General features: G+C 47.3%; 1 protein-coding gene across 2 annotated transcripts in view; it reads right to left on the minus strand.

The window, feature by feature from the left end:
• Nucleotides 1-20,068, minus strand: part of MYLK3 (myosin light chain kinase 3) — a 59,749-nt gene that overhangs the window by 20,912 nt on the left and 18,769 nt on the right. Inside the window, exons 1-4 of one of the 2 annotated variants that reach the window (XM_004704902.2) lie at nucleotides 15,352-15,972; nucleotides 6,749-6,830; nucleotides 5,537-5,972; nucleotides 2,506-2,915 (exon numbers count right to left, since the gene is read on the minus strand). In XM_004704902.2, the coding sequence (XP_004704959.1) occupies nucleotides 2,506-2,915; nucleotides 5,537-5,972; nucleotides 6,749-6,830; nucleotides 15,352-15,828 (1,405 nt within the window). In that variant the 5' untranslated portion in view covers nucleotides 15,829-15,972. Of the gene's footprint in view, nucleotides 1-2,505; nucleotides 2,916-5,536; nucleotides 5,973-6,748; nucleotides 6,831-15,351; nucleotides 15,973-20,068 lie in introns of those variants that run through there. The other variant, XM_045293730.1, reaches the window with a different exon arrangement.

The following is a 20,068-nucleotide window of genomic DNA, read 5'->3' on the forward strand; positions in this document are numbered from 1 at the left end:
AGCCCACACCCCATAGCCACCCACCCCTATGCCAGGCCCACTTAACAGTTCTGGTTCACTGGTGACAAGCTCTCTGCCTCCCTTATCAGCCTCTGGTATTTTTAAAGTCACTTTCTCAAGAATCATCTCATTTGAACAATTTAACTCTGTCAAATTGAATAAGCTGAGTCTCAGAAAGGTAAGTTCACTAGTGCACTCATTGACACAGAAGACTCAAACCGAAGTCTCGCGGCACCGAGGACAGTGAGTGCTTTTATAGTTAATCATCATAACGTGCTGTATCTTTTCCATTGATTGCGATCTAGGAGGGAATCTGGGGCGGGCCAGTGTGGGCCCACAGGAAACAGGTAACGGAAGAGAGTTGAATAATGAGAGTAATTTTAAAGGTACAAGCAGAGTCATGGCTACCAGGTTGGGGTGGTGTGATAGGTAGGCAGCTGGAGAAATAAGCACTCCATCCTCTTTCACCTTTCCACATCCCAGATCTCCTGGCTGCTGGTTCTAGCCAGAACTCAGAGGGCAAGAGATCTCATTGACACAGCCCACCAGGGGCCAGTTCCTGGGCACAGGTCAGGGAAGGAAGTGGACAGTGAGTCTACAGGGGATCTGGAAGACAACCAGCACTTGAACAGATTTTTTTTTTAATGGTTTAGGGTTAATATTTTAAATCTTGTCCTTCAGAGGTGATATGAATACCTAGAAACGTTACATGAAATAGAGAAAAGGAATAAAAGAGAGTCTAGAATGCACCCCAGACACAATGACCTAATCTAGCATGTCTGTTCAGGGCTGAAAGTCGCTCATGCAAGGAAGTCAACAGCTTGTGCTGACATTTGTTTGAGACTTGTCAGAGGGAGCACTGGACTCACTTGAGTGTTCCACTGACAACTCTAATACCTTAGAAACCATATGCCTAACAAGAAGCACATCATGCTATTTTCTTTGAGTTTGGTTTAATGCCAGTAATGTTCTGATACCCAGAGTAAAAATGTGAATCTGCTCTGAGAGCACGTTGCTCATTCTTTTGTATTGCAAAGCAAGACTGCAGCCTGGAGTGTCAGTGCATATAACACTATTTTCTCCCTGGGCCTCTGTAAATGTTTGGAGAGCTTGGATTCTTGGTGTGCATAAGAGAGACTTGAAATCTTGAATTCATGTTTGCTAAGCTGTACAGTAAAACTGCTTTCTGATCTGAGAGGTTGTGCCACCAAGAGGCTTACACAGAAAGCCCTGGGGCCAGAGGCCAGAGTCAGCTCCTGTGCTGCCATTCCTAACCCTGTGATCTTACAGCCGTGTCTTACTCACGCCTCTCTCCTCGTGGCCTTCATGGCCTGAGGGGAAACACAGGTGCAAATACACAGTGCTCAGTGCAGTGAGGCTTCTGTTAATGTCAACATTATCATTATCCAGGTCTCTAGAAAAGACACTTAAAGTCACCGTCTTCCCTTGGCTGTTGTAGTGATTAAGGGAAGCCCAGGCCCACCTTTGGAACAAGTCATACAAGGTCAGAACGACAGGGAACTGCAGAGCCCAGGACAACAGGCACAAGTGGCAAAGGCACAGGAGGCACCTGCAAAAGATGTAACCACTTCTCAGGGGCTCCCAGAAGGTCTGAGTCTGGCCTTTCAGCAGCCACATAGAATGGGAGTTGAGGCCAACAAAAGTGTGACCTTCAGGACTGGAGGATTTGAAGGTGTTTGGGTCACAAGAACATGTGGATAAATCCCAGTGGGGCAGTTAGCGGTCCTTACCACCCCTTCCCTATTTCAGATCTAATTAACCCTAACCACTTAGCACAAGGTGACTCCAACTCATGGTGCGCCCATGTGTGTTAGAGTAGCACTTTGTTTAAGGTGACCAGATTTTAACATTGGTAAAGCGGGACACCATTGATAAAACTCATATCCTGGCAAAATAGCCACATGGCAGCCGAAAACCGTATACCCTAGCTTGTCTTGCATTCTTTCCAAAAATCGGGACTTTTTCAAAATGCAGCGGGACACGGGACAAATTGTTAAAAGTCGGGACTGTCCCACCAAAAGCGGGACATCTGGTCACCTTGACTTTGTTCCACGGGGCTTTGAGTGGTTGAATTCTCAGAAGGTGATGACCAGGCCTTTCTTTTAAGATGCTGCTGGGCAGACTGGAACTTCTTTAGGTTAGCAGCCGGGCACTGGGTGTGAATGGCTAAGAGTGGGTTACATACACCAGTTAAAGGACTTGCTTTTTGCAAAGGAGCCTCGCTCTCTCAGTCCACAAGAATACCAATGGTGCAAAGCTCCGGCAGACAGTAGCTTTGGGAAATCTACCTGGTGGAGTCTCTCAGTTCACCTTCTGCTCTATTAACAGTTCATCAGAGGTTAGCTCTCTACATCCCTATATTGTGGTCTCCCAGCAGGATGTCCCAAAAAATGCTATAGGAGGCTGCAGTAGGGCCCCAGAGTAGGCCCTCCAAACCCACTCACCCTGGGATGCACAGCACATGCTGAGGTGGGCCTCACTTACCCAGGACCACGCTGCCAGCATCAGTGCCCGGGGGCATCCTCCTCTCTTCTTCAGCTCTCCCCGAGGCCCCTGCTGTGCAGCTCTTCCCAGAGCCTTTGTCCTGCTGCCAATCTAAGACCTCCACGGCATCGTCTTCCTGGTTCCTTCTGGCCAAGCTTGGTTCCAAGATGGGCTTGGTACCAGGCCCTGCTTTCTCCTCTGCCTTTGCTCTGCCGTCACTGGAACCGGCTCCCTGGGGAGTCTGTTCCTCCCGCTCAGTCCCAGGAGCCTGCCGGCAGCACCTGGGCCCTGGGAGGTCATGCTCACCTCCACAGGCTACTGGGTGGGCCTCCACAGAGGGTATGGGGCCACTGCCTTGCATCACAAGCAGCTCCCTGGGAACATCTGTCTCTTGCACACGTACAGAGATCCTGCAGCAGAGAGAGATTTAAAGGACTCCCGAGTCAGAACATAGCTGCTGCTGCCATTTCTGACATTTAAGTCTCTTGTGACCCAGTTTTTCCATCTGTCTTATGGGACCCAACAGGTTGCTAGAGTAGTAAGCGACTCCCACCCGTTGTACCTAGATCCCCAACCAGAGGGGGCCAGGTTCCAAGACAGCTGATGCCACCAGCTCTCAGACTCCACTGATGGGCCTCTGAGATGTCTCTTAGGTCTTTGGAAACCTGTGTCTGCACTGGGATCATAGTGGTGTGGAGGCCGGAGGCCTGAATTCTGGTCTTACCTCTGCCACTGGGTGGCTGGAGAGCCCTGAATGAGCCCAGACTTGATTTCCAATTTTGTCAAACATGGATGGTAACCCACACAGATGTAATGAAGAATTCGACAAAGGGAGGACAGTAGAAACATAGCGCTCCAAAAGGAAGCCCCCCTCCAGTAGCTTAAAGCTAAACACCCTCTCAGAGCAGCTGAGCTTCTGCGGGTAGTGCCTGTCCCTGCCTGGGGTGGGAGTCTGAAAGCCTGGGCAGCTTGCCCACAGCCAAGCACTGAGCAAGAGGCAGCCGAATCCCTCCAATACTGACCCACCGCCTGCCCCCTGGTAAATAAGTAGGGGTCAGTGATGACATAGTAGTATGGGGAGGGTGACATCTAACCCAAGCTACCCCAAGTCTAGCTCAGGTCTTGTCCCAGATTGAGGGACACAGAAAACTACCGCAGCTGGATGCTGGAGGACTCTCAAGTGGTCAGCTGAAAAGACCACCATCCAAGGTCAAAAACCACAGCATTTCCCCATGATTTTCACTCCCAAGGGCCATCGGTTAACCCCTAACACACTGCCATGCATTCCCATGCCACCTGAGGAGCCAAAGCTTGTTTTCAAAGCATACAGGTTGCCACACTCACCTCCCATACCCATGGCAGGCACTGCGAAATGATTATAGCACTTATTCACCAAGGCCAGATACTGCCACAGGACACTTGACAGAGGCAACCGCTGCCAATCAGAGCCAGCACTTGTGTCTAAATCTGTTGTTTTACGAAATATACCCATACATCTAGCAGGACAGGTAGTGGCCCCCTACTTCCTGTGCCCCACCTGGAGTTCAGTTCTGGGCTGAAATTGAAGTAGAGACCTTCTCTCTTTCCCCAAGGCTTTTTTGAGGGACCCCTAAAATGTTCACCAGAATCCCTAGTGCAGCTGTCCAGGAAGCTATGGTTCAAACCCACCAGCCCTTCCAGTAGAAAAAGGCGAGCTTATCTACTCCTGGAAAGATGGATAGCCTTGGGGCCCAGTGCAGGGTCACTGCGAGTCAGAGCCGACTCCGTGGCAGTGGGTGTGGTTAGTGTTTGGTTTGGGAACAAGCTCATTTCAGGTGAAAGACGAGGCTTTCTGCTCCTGTAAAGATTTACAGGAGACCCTAGGGAACCATTCTACTCTGTCCTCCAGAATGCTGTGAGTCCAGATCAACTCGATGGCAGGAGCAAGTTCATGGGAAGTTCACCCCCTCCTCAGATTCCACATTTAGACCTGGCTGGGACCCAGGGCCACCGGCCAGGAATCAATCCCTCCAGCTTGTTGGCCCTCCTGGGAGGCTCCCATTTCCTTGTGAACAAAGGCAGACAGGTAATCAGGTATCTGTTCCAGGCTCAGGAGCAAACAGAGCCAAGTCTCATCCCGAGCTCTCAAGAGGCTCCATTAGCAGTAAAGGCATCCCAAGGCCAGCACAGGAGGGCGCTAGCCCCTCAGAGAGAAGCCTGGGAAGCACAGCACCCTGCAGTGTGCCACCCTGGGGACAGGATGGGGGTGCTGCCCCTGGGGGCAGACACAGGGCTAAGGAGGACTTGGGAGCCTACAGATCCTGGTTCTCCTACACAATCTAGTCCGGAGGCCACATTCTACGTGCCAGGTTTAGAGCCCAGGACATAATCCTCCTGAAAATCCTCCTAGATAGCCCTGCCTGCACTGATCGCCCACATCTCAGTGTACTCTGCCCTTCCTCTCCTCGCCATCCAGACGGGGCTGACTTCAGTGCTGGCCAGATGAAGCAGGGGGGTGTCATGGTGACCGGCACAGAATCTAGGCCACCTGGAGTCAGGTCACCACTCCGTGAGTGCCTTGCACTCTGAGCCCAGCTCCTCATTAGTAAAATAGAGACAGCGAGGACACTGGCTTCATGAGGATGCTGTGAGACCGGCAGGAGATGGTGATGGTTACGAATTGGCTAGTGCGTGATGAACTCCATTCTATGACAACTGAGCCCCAAGCTCTGATTATTGCTCTAAAAGCTGGTGGTTTTCAGTCCTTCCCCACATTGAAATCACCTGTGGAGTTTTTGAAAAAGAGTACCGACGCCTGAGTCATCCAGACAGTAAACCAGAAACTGGGCATCCTTGCTTTTTTCAATCTTTAGGTGATTCTAGCGAGTGGCAGTTGAGAACAGGTGAAGTGCTCTAAGCCCTTCAGTGTCACCACCTTCTCCGGTCTTGCCCTTACCAGCAATGTGCGCAGTGGACGCTTAACCCATTCAGTTGGTCCAGTGGCCAGGCTCCAACGGAAGGGCTGCTGTCAGATGAGAAGAGTTCCCCTTACCTTGGAGGCCTTTTTCCACAGTCATCAGCTGCGCTGGCTTGGACAGGAGGCCCCAGAAGTTCTGGCGGATGAGGGCTGGACCCAGATTTCAGCCTCTGCCCCTTGTCTGAGGTCTGAGTGTCAGGCCTGTTGGTCAGGGCTCCTCGTTCTGCACCCAATGCAGCTTCTTGGTTGTTGAGGACCCCACTGACCCTACAGGAGGTTTCAGGCAATTCCAGGCCAGTCCTGGGGTTCTTGCTGATTGACCCATGCGCTTTGGCTTCCACCTCTGTGGGCGGCAGCAGGTGGACAGGGGACACTTGGCCTTGGCCAGGGACTTCATCTGCTTGGCCTGGTGGGGCCGCTGCCTGGATGAGGAGGTCTGCTCCTGTCCCTGCAGTGTGGATGAGAGGCCGCGGCTCCACTGTCCCCTCTGGTAGGTCTGCTTTGTGGCTTTCTACAGAAAGAGAGGCCAGTTAAAAATGCCCTGGTAAGAAGCAATCTCACTTAGAGGGATCTCCCCGCCCAAATATTGCAAAGAACATGCACAATGTCCTTCAGTGCAGCCCCGTTCACAATAGCCACATATACTCAACCCACATGGCCATCGGTAGGGTTTTTTGACTAAATCATGGTACAGCCACACAATGGAATATCACACAACAGTTAAAAAGAAATAGTCACTCTCTATGCCTGGCAATGGAGTAACCTCAGGATTTACTGTAAGTGAAAGAGCAAGGTGGGGAAAATGAATGGATGCTTGTTGGTCTAAGAAGGGAAGATGCGTGTGTGCTTACAATAAAATAATGGAAACACAAGACCAAAGCTGTTTAAGTGATTTAATATTAAGGAGGGAGGAACCGGCAGGGTGTAGAGAATAAGGGTAAATGCTAGACTTCTTGGAATAGACCTTGATTTGTCTATTTGATTTTGGAACCTTGCAAATATTATGAAAAAATATTTTTAAATGAAAAACATTTTAATGAAATGATTTTAAAAAAAAGACAGTGGAATAAGTAAACCTAAGTATGGAGTGGGTGACATACATAATCTACCTGGTGAGGACTTTAAAATACAGTCATTAATGTCTCTCTCTGGTGGGATACAGGAAAAATTATCAGGAGGAAAAACATCAGCAAATTTTCAGTAATTGTGTTTTTGGTGATGGGGTTGCTGTTTTTTATTCTGAAGCCGTCATGGGGGGTGGGGGGAATAAAGCACATGGCCACTCACCTTCCCGGAGCCCGGCTTGCACACCTCTTGTTCTCTGCGTGAGCTTTGCTTTCGCTCCCTTCTCTTCCACTTTCTCTTTGCTCTAAAATAACAACCATATGCACTATCAACACCACCAGCCTTTAGGTCACAACCCATTGTGAATCGTTTACCATGCACCCAAGATAGAGGTTCCTGGGTTACCTCGGGTAGTTTTACAATGATGTTATTATCGTTAGCTGCTGCCAAGTCCATCCTTAACTCATGGCAACCCTATGAACCCAACCTCTTCCCAGTGCATCACAGTACTGCCGGAGAAAGGCAGGCCTGGGCCAGAAGGGGTCACAATAGGCTGGACCTCAAATGACAGCTGGCGATGGAAAAGAACATCTTAAAATAGCAACTCTGATCAGTTGGCTGTGGCTACGCAACTGTGGGCTTGAGCTGAATTCTGAAGTCAAATAAAGCCATTCTTGTGATGAAAGTGCCACAATCAATTAATAAAGCCTGCCTCGTTGGATTCAGAAGAGGATGTAGAACAAGGAATATCACTGCTGACATCAAATGGGTCTTGACTAAAAGCAAAGAGGACCAGAAAGCCATTTACCTGCGTTTTATTCATTATGCAATGATGTGTGTATAATAAACTATGGATGACACGGAGAAGAAGGGGGTTACAGGATACTTCACTGTGCTCATGCGGAGCCTGGACTTGAGCCAAAAGGCGCAGTCATTCGAACAGAACAAAGAAACAGGCATGTCCGAGTTGCATTCTTCCACTTACTCAATCCGTAAACTGAATAAATAATCCAAGATGTTGGACTCTATGAAGAAGAACGTGGCATCAGGATTAGAGGAAAGTTCATTAACAATTAGTAGTATGCAAATTATACCACCTGGCTTGAGGAACGTGAAGATTTGAAGCACTGATGAGAAAGAGTGAAGACTACCACCTTCAGTATGGATTACACAATAAGGGAAAGAAAACAAAAATCCTCACAATGAACCAATAGACTGCATCATGGTAAGTGGAGAAAAGATGGAAGTTATCGAGCATTTCATTTTACTTTGATTCCCAATCAGCACTCAAGAAATCAAATGTATTGCATTGGGCAAATTTGCTATACAAGATCTATTTAAAAGAGCAAGCATGTTACTTTGAGGGCTAAAGTGCACCTGACCCAAGCCATCATATTTTCAGTTACTTCATAGCATGTGAAAACCGGACAATGAAGAATACAGTAGAACTGACGCTTTTGAGTTATGCTGTGGGTGAAGAAGACTGGAAGTACCATTGACCGCCCAAAGAACAAACAAATCTGTCTTGGAGGAAGGACAACTAGAATGTTCCTTAGAAGCCAGGATAATGAGACTTTATCCCACATCCTTTGGACATATTATCAGGAGGGACAAGTCTCTGGAAAAGGACATCATGCTCGGTAAGGTGGAAGGTCGGTGAAAAAGAGGAAGGCCCTCAAGGAGATGGATTGTCAAGGAGCTGCAACAATGCGCTCAAACATCGCAATCGTGAAGATGGCGCAGGACTGGGCCATGTGACGCTCTCTTGTACATAGGGTCACTCGAGTCAGAAATGACTAAAAAGCACCCCGACAACAACCTTGCCGTTAGGTGGGCGGGCGTGTGTGTGCCATGGTTACCACTTTGCAGTATAGCAGTAGGTAGCCAGGAGATTCGATTCTCAAGTCTTAGGTTTGAATTCCACCTTGATCACTTAGCCAGCCTATTTTAATTTCTTGTGTCTCATTTGCCTCATATTTAAATGGGGTTGATAATATTATCAACCTCAATAGATTTATTGAGAGGTTCCCACGGCTATCTTCTTGGTTTCAACTCACATTGATGCTACAGAACGGAATAGAATTGCCTCACAGCGTTTCCAAGGCTCTGAATCTTTACGGACACAGACTGTCTGTCCCATGTCTCTCTCTAAGAGTGGATGGCGAGTTCAGTTAGCAGTCCATTCTTAAGCCACGGTGCACCCGAGGCTCCTTATTGAGAGCAGAGATGGAGTCATTGTGTGCCCTGCACATAGTAACTGCCCACTAGCTCTGGCATTTTTGTTCTACCTGAGACAGAGCTGTTGGCTTAAAAGTGTAAGGGCACTTAGTTCAGGGCCTGGCATCAGTGAACGCACACCCACTCCCGGTTAACTGACTTATCTACACCCAGACTAGTACCTGCAGCGTGTGCACTGACCCCAGTGAACTCTCAAACAAATCATTCTGGATGGACGAACCACTGGTTGGATCACCCGGATGCTTCTGGGGGTTTTGAGCCATTGATCAGTAAAGTTCCTACACTTGGCAGAGCCTGGAACCCAGCCAACACCCACAGATCCCGGGGTCCTCATCACCCAAGGGCCTTCCCCTGGCTTTGCCACCAAAACCAACAAACCCACAAAGCTTGTTGCCTCCGAGTGGATTCCATCTTATGGTGGCCTCTGTGTTCCATGAGTTTGCTTGGCTGAAAATCTCCATGGAGGCAGATCACAGACCTTTTGTCCACGGGACTGCTAGAGGGGTTTCAATAGCCAACTCTAAGCTTAGAAAACGAGGGCAAATTGTACCACCCAAGGACAAATGGCTTTGCTACCTTAAGTAGTTGCCAGAAGTCAAAGCCAGCATGAGATGCATTTTGTCTTATACTACATTTTATCCTATTAACTGGTTATCAATATTTAAAATTTAGGAGATTTTACATTGAAATTCAAAGTTTCCTTTCAGAAAACATTGGTTAAATGGTATATTTAAAATACATGTAGTATATAAATGTGTGTGCACTTCATTGTATATAAATTATGCCTAAAGAAAAACTGCTTAGAACGATGAAAAATACAACTTTCCTCTAGTTCCTAAATGCTTCCTCCACCCCCCACTATCATGATCCGAATTCTACCTTGCAAGTCTGGCTAGACCAGAGGATGTACACTGGTACTGAGAGGAACTGGAAACACAGGGAATCCAGGGCAGATGAGCCCTTCAGGACGAGTGGTGTGAGTGGTGATACTGGGAGGGTAGAGGGAGAGTGGGTTGGAAAGAGGGAAATGATTACAAGGTGCTATGTGTGACCTCCTCCCTGGGGGACGGAGAACAGAAAAGTGGGTGAATGGAGACTTCGGACAGGGCAAGATATGACAAAATAATAATTTTTAAATTATCAAGGGCTCATGAGGGAGGAAGGAGCGGGGAGGGAGGGGGAAAATGAGGACCTAATGCCGGGGGCTTAAGTGAAGAGGAAATGTTTTGAGAATGAGGGCAATGAATGTACAAATGCGCTTTACACAATTGATGTATGTATGGATTGTGATAAGAGTTGTATGAGCCCCTAATAAAATGATTTAAAAAGAAAAAAAAAAAAGAAAAACTGCTTAGAAAAAAAAAATTAAGTTTTTATTTTCTCGTGAAAACTCTGGACAAGGCCATGGCAAAATTCTCCAGAACAGTTCCCTCAAAACTGGGCCATTTAGTGCTGTCTCCTTAACCTTAAGATTGAGGGTCCATTCCACTGTTTATCCTACACCAGGATAAACACTTCTGTCAATCCTATTACCTGCTCATTCTCTTGGGATGTCAGAAGAGCAACCTTTGCCCTCGAAACACAAGGCCACAGCACATGGAAAGCACCAGCCAGGACCTGGCATGTGGCAAGCACTTAATAAATGAATGTCAGCAGCTGTTGTCAAGGTCATCGCCATCTTCATCAAGATGACCCAGATGCTTTGGCCTCTCTTACTCTGCCCTGAGCTCTGTGGTTAAGGGAAATGGAGGCATTATCACCGGCCTCCTCCTGTTTCACACCCCTCTCCCCCGGTAGAGAGGGACTCACACAGACTGCCCTTTGGCAGACCTTGATGGGTCACTTCATCCTGTTTCTCGCTCTGACTTCAATGTAGGCATGTAGGCATGCAAATCAACACACACACACACACACACACACACACACACATACACATCACACATAGCTGGCTTCAGTGGTCCTGAAGGCTCAACCCCTAGACTTTGTCTTAGTCTGCACATCCCGAGGAAGTGAAAGAAGCCCTTAACACCATTCTAGAAGACACATCCTCTATGAACACTTGGTCTACCTCTGGACGAGCCTGAACCTGAGCGAGCGTGCCTGGCTTTAGTAAGAATCTAATTATTTTAACAATCAAATGAAGAACTAGTATATAACCCAGAAAGTTCTTCCCAAAGTCTTGACACAATTTTCAAATTTAACAACTGGTTCTAGGATTTAGTTCATTTCTAAAGAGGGCAAGATATGACAAAATAATAATTTATAAATTATTAAGGGCTCATGAGGGAGGGGGGAGCGGGGAAGGAGGGGAAAAATGAGGACCTAATGCCGGGGGCTTAAGTGGAGAGGAAATGTTTTGAGAATGATGAGGGCAATGAATGAACAAGTGCGCTTTACACAACTGATGTATGTATGGATTGTGATAAGAGTTGTAGGAGCCCCTAATAAAACTATTAAAAAATAAAAATTAAATAAAAAAAAATTACCATGCCCCTGCTGTCTAAGTAAGCTTAAAAAACCTCACTGCCATCAAGCTGCTTGTGACTCATAGTGACCCATAGGATAGGGGAGAACGGCCCCTTCAGGGCTTCCAAGTCTGTAAATCTTCGCAGGAACGGACAACCTCATCTCTCTCCCATGGAGCACCTATTGGGTTTTAACTGCTGAGCTTGCAGTTAGCGACCTGTTGCTTTAGCCCAGCAGGGCTCCACAAACTCCTGTAGGAAATGCATAAAGGAGCTCTGTAAAGTCTCCACACTGTGCGGTTTTTAGCACAGACAATGTGTTAAAAAACAAACAACCCGACGGCCCATTCTCAGGGACTTCTTACAAGATCAGCCCTGGCCTCCGTGCAAGGACAGAAGTAGAAGCTTCATGTCATGGGTCGATAAGGAGCAGATAGCTGGTCTGAATATTAGAAGCATATATTAGGAGTAAAGCTGTAGACAATGGCTAATATGATTATTATATTAAACACAAGCGATATCAATCATGTGCCAATGTAGCAGCATGAAAAAGAAATGCTGCAAGGATTCAGAAACTAGAAAGTTCTATGCTTTTTCTATATCTAGAAGTGTTTAAATATCTGCAACATGGGTGACAGCTAATTTGATTAATATTAAAGGATTCAGATGATACAGAAAGCATTTTTAAAGGATGGGAGGAATACACAGTCACTGTACTAAAAATAATGGGTTAACATTAAAACATTTCACTAGGTAGTATATGATCAAGAACTGATGTGTTGAAGAAGAAAGTCCCAGACACACTATAAGGCACCGGCACAAACAAGAGTTCGGGAGTGTATGGAAGAACAATGGAAATGTTTCATCAAGCCGATGCAGTCAGGGAGGTACTCACTTGTCTGTGCCAAGAAATGTGGGAGACCTGGCCAACCAACTGGAAGGGACCTTTATTTGTGGTGATTCTAAAGAAAGGTGACTCAACAGAATATGTAAAGCATTGAACAATATCATTAATATCGTATGCAAGTTAAATTTTGCTGAAGATATTTTGTAAATGGTTATAACAATGCATGCACAGGAGCTGCCAGAAATTCAAGCCCGATTCAGAAGTGTACTTGGAACAAGGGATAGCACTGCTGACGCCAGTTGGATCTTGGCAGTGAGCAGAGAATACCAGAGAGACGTTTACTTGTGTCTAACTGACTATGCAAAGGCATTTGGCTGTGCAGACGATAACCAATTATGGATAACATTACGAAGAATGGGAATTCCAGAATACTTAAGTGTGCCCACGGGATACCATACACAGAAGGACGAGGGGAGACAGATAGTTTAAAATCCAGAAAGGTGTGTGTTAGAGCTGTATCCTTTTATTGTACTTATTCAATCTACATGCTGAGCAAATAGTCTGAGCAGCTGGGCTCTAGGAAGAGGACTGTGACGTCAGATTTGCAGGAAGGCTCATCACCAATCTGCGAAATACAGATGACATCACCTTGCCTGCCTTCTGTATGGATTACACCTTCATGTAAAAAAAGGAACAACAATCTTCACAACTAGATGAACAGACAGACATGATGTAGGGAGAAAATACTGAAGTTGTCAACGACTTCATTTGACTTGGAGCATCAACACCCATGGAAGCAGCAGTCAAGACATCCAATGAGGTATTGCATGGGGCAAACCTGCTGCAAATATTTCTTGCAGTGTGAACACATCAGGATGCCATGTTGAGGACTAGGTTGTGCCAGATGCCATCACCTCATAATCCTGTGAAACTTAGACACTGAATAAGGAGGTAGAAGAAGACTGATGCATTTGAATGATGATGTGGGCATAATTGGGCATATTGAATATACAATAAATACAAGAGGAGTGAACAAATCTTTCTTGGAAAAAGTACCACCAGAATGCTCCTTAGAAGCAAGGATAAGGACCCTCATCTCACGTATTTCGGACATGGTGTCTGGAGGGACCAGCTTGGTCCTGTGAAAAGAGGAAAGCCCTCCACAAGCCGGAATGGCTGCAACTGGACGTAAACACAGCAAGGCCTGTGAGCGAAGGACTGCCAGGTAATGACTGACACGGGCCGCAGGGTTTGTTATGACAGCCTCTCTACTTCCATTGTTTTGAAATTTTTCAAACGGAAACATTCAAAATAAATATACAATAAGGTCCCATTTTCCATCCACCAGACTGGCAAAGAAGCGAAACATGGAGGCCACAAGCGTTCCTGTAGGTTACTGGCAAGAGACTCAACTGGAAATCTTCTTAGAGGTTCCTTTGGCTTAGCATCATTTAGCATGACCTCTTCTGGAAACGCACCATCCAAGAAAACTCCTATTTGTGTCAAAAACATCCACCCGTGGATATTCACTGCATCAGTGTTTATTATAGGGAAAGATGAAAAATAATGTAAACTGCTTAAGAAATTAAAACGCATCCCAGAAGGGAGCCCTCGGCACTTCTAACAAGAAAAATGAGGGGAGGGAGGGAAAATGAGGACCTAATGTCGGGGGTTTAAGTGGAGAGAAAATGTTTTGAGAAACGATGTACAAATGCGCTTTACACAATTGATGTGTGTATGGATTGGGATAACAGTTGTATGAGCCCCTAATAAAATGTTAAAAAAGAGAAAAGAAAAAAGGAAAATGAATGGGGAAAACTTTCTAGGTACAAAGGTGAAAAGATATCCAAAATATATTGAGTGAAAACACAATCAGAGCTAGACGATGAAATCAATATTTGAGTTAAAACACAGGGGCAGCGTGTAAAGTGCTGTGTTTATAACTCACAGATGCAGACTCCTCGTATACCTGGAGTCCCTGTGGTTTGCTGTGGGAAAGGGGCCGAGGGGTGCTGGGGTTGGTGGGCCACCTAGGGCATGGAGAAGGAGGGAGAGAAATGCCCTTTAACAACAACAAAATCACTAAATGAAAGGGAAAGTTGCTGTTAACTTGATTCCAATGCCTGGTGACCCCACGTGTATCAGAGTAGAATGTGCTCCACAGGGTTTTCAAGGGCCACTTTTTCAGAAGTAGTCCACCAGGCCTTTCTTCTGAGGTACCTCTGGTTAAACTCAAATATTCCATCAGGCAAGTGTGCTAATTGTTGCCTCCCTCGGGGACTCTGATAACATGCCATGTATCTGTTAGGTTCTCATTCGTTTAAGGCTGAGATTGACTCTCAATGCGAAGAAGAGGGTCACTTCCCCCTTGCAAGACACATGTTTAGGAGGCTCAGAAAGTAGGGAACTAAGGCTGAGCATGTGTGCTCTGGAAAAACCCACAGGGCAGGTAGAAGTCAAGATGGGTGGACCTCTGGCCTAGCCTGATCCCTGCCAGCCTCAGGAGCTGACAGAGTCCGTTCAGACCCCTTAGACTTCATGGTACCTCCGGAGCAAGGCTGGTTGATATCCGCTAGGATTTACAATGGTGGCTCCAGGCCGTCTGAGTGTGGCTAAGTGGTGAGGACTTAGCTGTTTCCAAGCACGGTGTTGAGTCTGCATACCTATCCCACCCTCCACTCACCTCCCAGCCTAGCTTCCATTAGCCAGCAGGGTTGATTACATAACCTTTGGGAACAGCCGCTCCCAGAAATGCTGCCCTCCACCCCCAGGTCCCAATTCCGCCTGTCCTTCTCCATGGGTCACTGTCAACACTCACATCCCCACATGCCACCCACTCCAGGCACAGGGCACAAGGTTGGGGACAGGAAGGTGGGAAGGGGAAGCTCCAGGTTTCTGAGCACAAAGGGTCTTGCCAGGGTAACTGATCACCCCCACTTCCTCCCGCCCAGGTGTGAAGGGGCAGAAATAAGGCCCTGGAGGAGAGAAGTAGCAGGCTCTCAAGGAAACACAGCGGGCAGCTTTTCCCTAATTATTTGCCGGGGTTCCCACTTCTGGGTTTCCCTGGGGGAGAGCAACAGGTCAGTGTCCGGTCTGCAAACAGGGCTAGCTCTCTAAGCCCACCTGTAAAGTCTCTCTTCTCCACCAATAGCTTACGTAGGAGGCACCAGAAGGGGCCCACAACCCCACCCCACCACCGTCATCTCCCCTGGGCCTCTGGGCCAACCTTCCAGTCAAAGGCAGAAGGGCACCAGGGCAGGGAGACAGCAACCAACCTCCTCAGGGCCTTCAGTCTGGCTTCCTTTCCTCCAGGGTACACTCCCTTGTGTGAGGAAATCCACCACCTTCGAGTTCTGGAACATGGCCCCCAAAAAAGTGATGGCCTTATCCACGGCCACCACCATCCTGAAGAGGGCTTCAAGTCGGGTGCTATGCTGGGCAGCGTCCTGCTGCACTGCCCTCACCAGCTCCAGGACCTCTGGGGTCCCGGCCTGGGCGGCTGCCTGGGGGCTGCTGCCAGCCCCAGCCAGGCCTGGCCCTTGGGAGGCCTCCAGACGGCGAAGGCCTTGTTCCAAGTGGCCCATGCCGCGGCATACGCACTGCAGCTTCTCCGCGAGGTCTTCCTGGCAATGCAAAAGCTTGTCAACCTTCTCATTCAGCACGTTGAGCTTTCGGTCCGTGGTGGTTAGGCACACCTTGCCCAGCACCGGCAGCTCCGGGGACCCTAAACTCTCCTTGGAGGCTTCTGACATCCTGATGCAGCTGAGACAAAGGTGGAGAAATGGAAAACTGCAGACGTCCGGTTTTCACTTCCTCAGTGGGATCTGGAAGTTCATCGCCTTTGGGAGCGAACGGCCTTGCCCTAAGTGCCAGCCCACTCAGTCGCCGGTTGCTTGGGGAGTCCAGGAGGCCAGCTCCTTTCTGTGCCTGTGCTTATCTCCCCCTCTGCCGTGCCCTCCCTGAGTGACAGGCCGGGCTTGGCCCAGGCCCCTCTCCTCGGGCCCTTTGACATCATGGCAGTGTTTAACATTCCTTTCTGAGAGGCTGCTGATGGGCAAATATTTTAAGAATCTGCCTAAGGCAGGCAGGGGTTCTGTTGCTGAAACGAATGGTTAGAAGCAAGGGATCCTTTAGGCAACAACTGGTCAACCTGTGCTAAAGAGGGGCTCCTGGGACTCCAGGAGGAAGGGAGGCCTTGAGAGGCCCAAAGCAGTGACTTTCTAGAGAGTTCCCTGCCTGTGCAAGTCTCCACCTACCACACATGGAATTCACAATACAAAGCAAGACCCAAAGAGAAGGAAATGCGAGACCATACCAAAAAATCCTGATATTTTTCCCATAATGAAAACTTAGATGTTTTTGCACATTAAAATAAAAATTTGGTGTCCTTACTCAGTGGTTGCCATAGACATGTACTTAAGCTGCCTGCGTGGAGTCTGCAAGCCCTCCTTACACAGGGCCTCAGGCACTAGGCACTTGTACCTAAAAATAAAACTGAGGGACAATGGCCCAGGCTCCTCTTCAAGTGCCACCCTGCAGGTCACAGGTTTTGTGGAGCCCTCTGGGGAACACTTACCAGCTGCTCCCTGTTCTCCCCAGGTGTGACCATGCCAGGGTTGGGCACCACTTTCTAACTGGAAGCAAATTCAGTAGGACCCTAGGGAGCAGCTGGTTTTGTGGTTTCCTATTTCTTAGCTCCAGAACCCTCCGTTCAAATGAAATATTTTACAGAAGCATAAATAAATAAAAACAGAACGTGGTATAGTGAATTAGGCTGCTAACCAAAAGATCAGCACTGAACCCACTAGCTCAGTGGTTCTCAATCTTCCTAAAGCCTCAGCCCTTTAATACAGTTGCTCATGTGGTGGTGACCTCTCAACCATAAAATTATTTTCGTTGCTACTTCATCACTGTCATTTTGCTACTGTGATGAATCAGGCGACCCCTGTGAAAGGGTCATTCGAACTCCAAAGGGGTCGCGACCCACAGATTGAATCCCGCTGCACTAGCTACACCCCCTGAGAAAGGTGAGACTTCTGCTCCCATAAAGATTTACAGCCTTGGGTACCCAGGGGCAGTTCGATCCTGTCTTACAGAGCCGCTATGCCTGGCAGTGAGCTCAATAAAACAGCCCAAAGCAAGAGGCTCCAGTTGATACTGCAGTAGCGTGCAAGGGGGCAGCACAGACTGTGAGGCGAGCACAAACCCCATTTCCCCCCAGTCCCTCATCTGCAGAACGTCAGACCCAGCAAGGTATTTTTGTTCAAGGTCGCCCAGTTCTGTGGCCTCTTGCAGATCGTTCAGGAATAGTCGGTGTTGATGCCAAAGGGGTTGTTGTTGTTCGGTGCCACTGAGTCAGTTCCGACTCATGGCAACCTGACGCACAACAGAACAAGACACTGCCAGGTCCTGTGTCATCTCACGATCGCTCCTGTGCCGGAGCCCATCGCTGCAGCCACAGCGTCAGCTCATCTCATTGAGGGCCTGCCTCTTCTTCACTGCCTTCTACTTGGCCACACAGGATGTCCTGCTCCGGGGACTGGCCTCTCTTGACAGCGCATCCAAAGTATGTAAGACAGTCTCCCCATGCTGGCCTCCAAGGAGCACTCTGGCTGTACTTCTTCCCAGACAGATGGGTTTGTCCTTTTAGCAGTCCATGGCATTTTTTTAAGACGATATTATTTATGTTAGGAAATACATATATTTGTTTATGATAATACATCATTTTATTGGGGGCTCTTACAGCTCTTATAACAATCCATCCATGAATTGTATCAAGCACATTTATACAGCTGTTGCCATCATCATTTCTAAAACATTTTCTTTCTACTTGAGCCCTTGGTATCAGCTCCTTTTTTCCCCCTCCCTCTCGCACCCTCCCACTCTCGAAAACTCTTGATAATTTATACATTATTTTTATTTTCATATTCCACACTGTCCACTGTCCACTGTCTCTTTTCACCCACATTTCTGTTGTTTGTCCCCCTGAAAGGGGTCGTTGTATGTAGATCATTGTGATAGGTTCTCCCTTTCTCCCCCTACCTTCCTCCTACCCTCAAGGTATTTCTACTGAGGGGTTATTGGTCCTGAGGGGGTTATCTGTCCTGGATTCTGCGTGTCGAGAGCTCTTATCTGTACCAGTGTACATGCTCTGGTCTAGTCAGGTTTGTAAGGTAGAACTGAGTCATGATAGTGGGGGCAGGGTGTGGGGAGGAAGCATTAAAGAACTAGCAGAATGTTGTGTGTTTCATCTGCACCCTGGTTGGCTCGTCCCTTCCTTGTGACCCTTCTGTGAGGGGATGTCCAGTTGTCTACAGATGGGCTTTGGGTTTTCATTCAGATCCTCCTCGTTCCCATCAGAATGGCTGTTTGTTTGGGGTCTTCTGTTGCCTGATAGCTGATCCCGTCAACAACTCATGATCATATGGGAGGTGTGCTTCTTCCATGTGGGTCTTGTCATGGCACTTTCTATAATCTGCTCCGGCCCACCATTCAAATGCATCAATTCTTCTCTGGTCTCCTGTATTCAGTGTCCTACTTTCACATGCATAGGAGGCCATTGAAAACGCCATGGTTTGGGTCAGGTGCACTAGAGTCCTTGCTTTCCAACATGCTAAAGAGGTCTCGGGCAGCAGGTTTACCTAAGGCAAATTATTTTTTGATTTCTTGGCTGCTGCTTTCATGAGTATTGATTGTGGATCCAAGTAAGACAAACTCCTTGACAACTTCAACCTTTTTTCCATTTAATCATGATGTTACCTATTGGTCTGGTTGTACTGATTTTGGTCTTCTTTACACTGAGTTGTAATCTATACTGATGGCTGAAATTCACACTATTAAGGTGACCCCTACCACTTATCTATCAGTTTGTTGTGCTGTGGTGGCTTGTGGGTTGTTGTGATGGTAGAATCTGTGTAACTGGTATTTCAGATGCTGACAGGGTCACCTAGAGGCTTTAGCAGAGCTTCCAGACTAAGAATAGACGATGAAAAAAGACTCGACTCCCCACTTCGGAGAAAGGAGTCACCCAAAACCTTGTGCAGAGCTTGGAAACATGGTCAAGGGGAGGGACTTTTTCAATGTCCTCATAAATCTCCACTAACCTAGATAAAGGCAATTATGATAATAAAATCTGACCTAAAAATGTGACATCTAAAAGCATCTTTAGGTCATTTTGCTATTTTAAGTCACAGTGACTGTGATTGTTCATGTTATGTGTTGACTTGACTGGGCTATGGTGGCCAGTTGTCTGGTCAGACAGTAGTCTAGATGCTGCTATGAAGTACTTACCTATAAGTCAACCAGTTGGCTTTAAGTAAAGCGCACCAATCTCCATAACGTGCGTGGGCCTCATTCCATCAGTTGAAGACCGTAACACTTTGCTGCCCGGTTATTTTAAGCCAAAACTATCCTGTGCTTTCAGGCTTATAGAGTGCATAAACTAATATAAGTGTGAGCGCAAATTAGCTTACGACCACTCAGGAACATTGGAGCATGCAAACACCAGTATATTCACGACCAATCAGCAACATCAGTTTAAGAGCAAACCTGGAGGTTTCTTGAGGAAGTACTCTGCCTTCAATAGACATCCTGCCAGAATTCCCTCTCTCCTCCACCTCCTGAACTAAGGATTTTACATCAAATTCTTAGATTATGTAGTCATAATAATCATACATTTTAAATATAAGTATCTTACTGAGTCTATTTATCATACCCTAAGAGAGCAACATCTAAAAACAGCCCCCTTATTTGTACATCAACCACTTTGACCGAGGAGGCCTCACGTAAGTTGGGGTCAATTTCCCATGTTGGGCACAGAAGAAAAGAGCAACTTGTTCCTGTCATATAACATTATTCTAGAGTTGCCCCAAATCAACAGACACTTCTACAAGGGAGCTGAGGTAGTTAGTTTATTGTGCCAACCTGGCCGGTAAACACATGTGGGATTAATTGAAGGGCGCAGAGATAAATGGCTCAGTGAGCCTCGCCTTT

This window comes from Echinops telfairi, unplaced genomic scaffold (genome assembly GCF_000313985.2).
Source record: "Echinops telfairi isolate 266 unplaced genomic scaffold, ASM31398v2 ScPeMD7_2291;HRSCAF=2852, whole genome shotgun sequence".
NCBI classification, from domain to species: domain Eukaryota; kingdom Metazoa; phylum Chordata; class Mammalia; order Afrosoricida; family Tenrecidae; genus Echinops; species Echinops telfairi.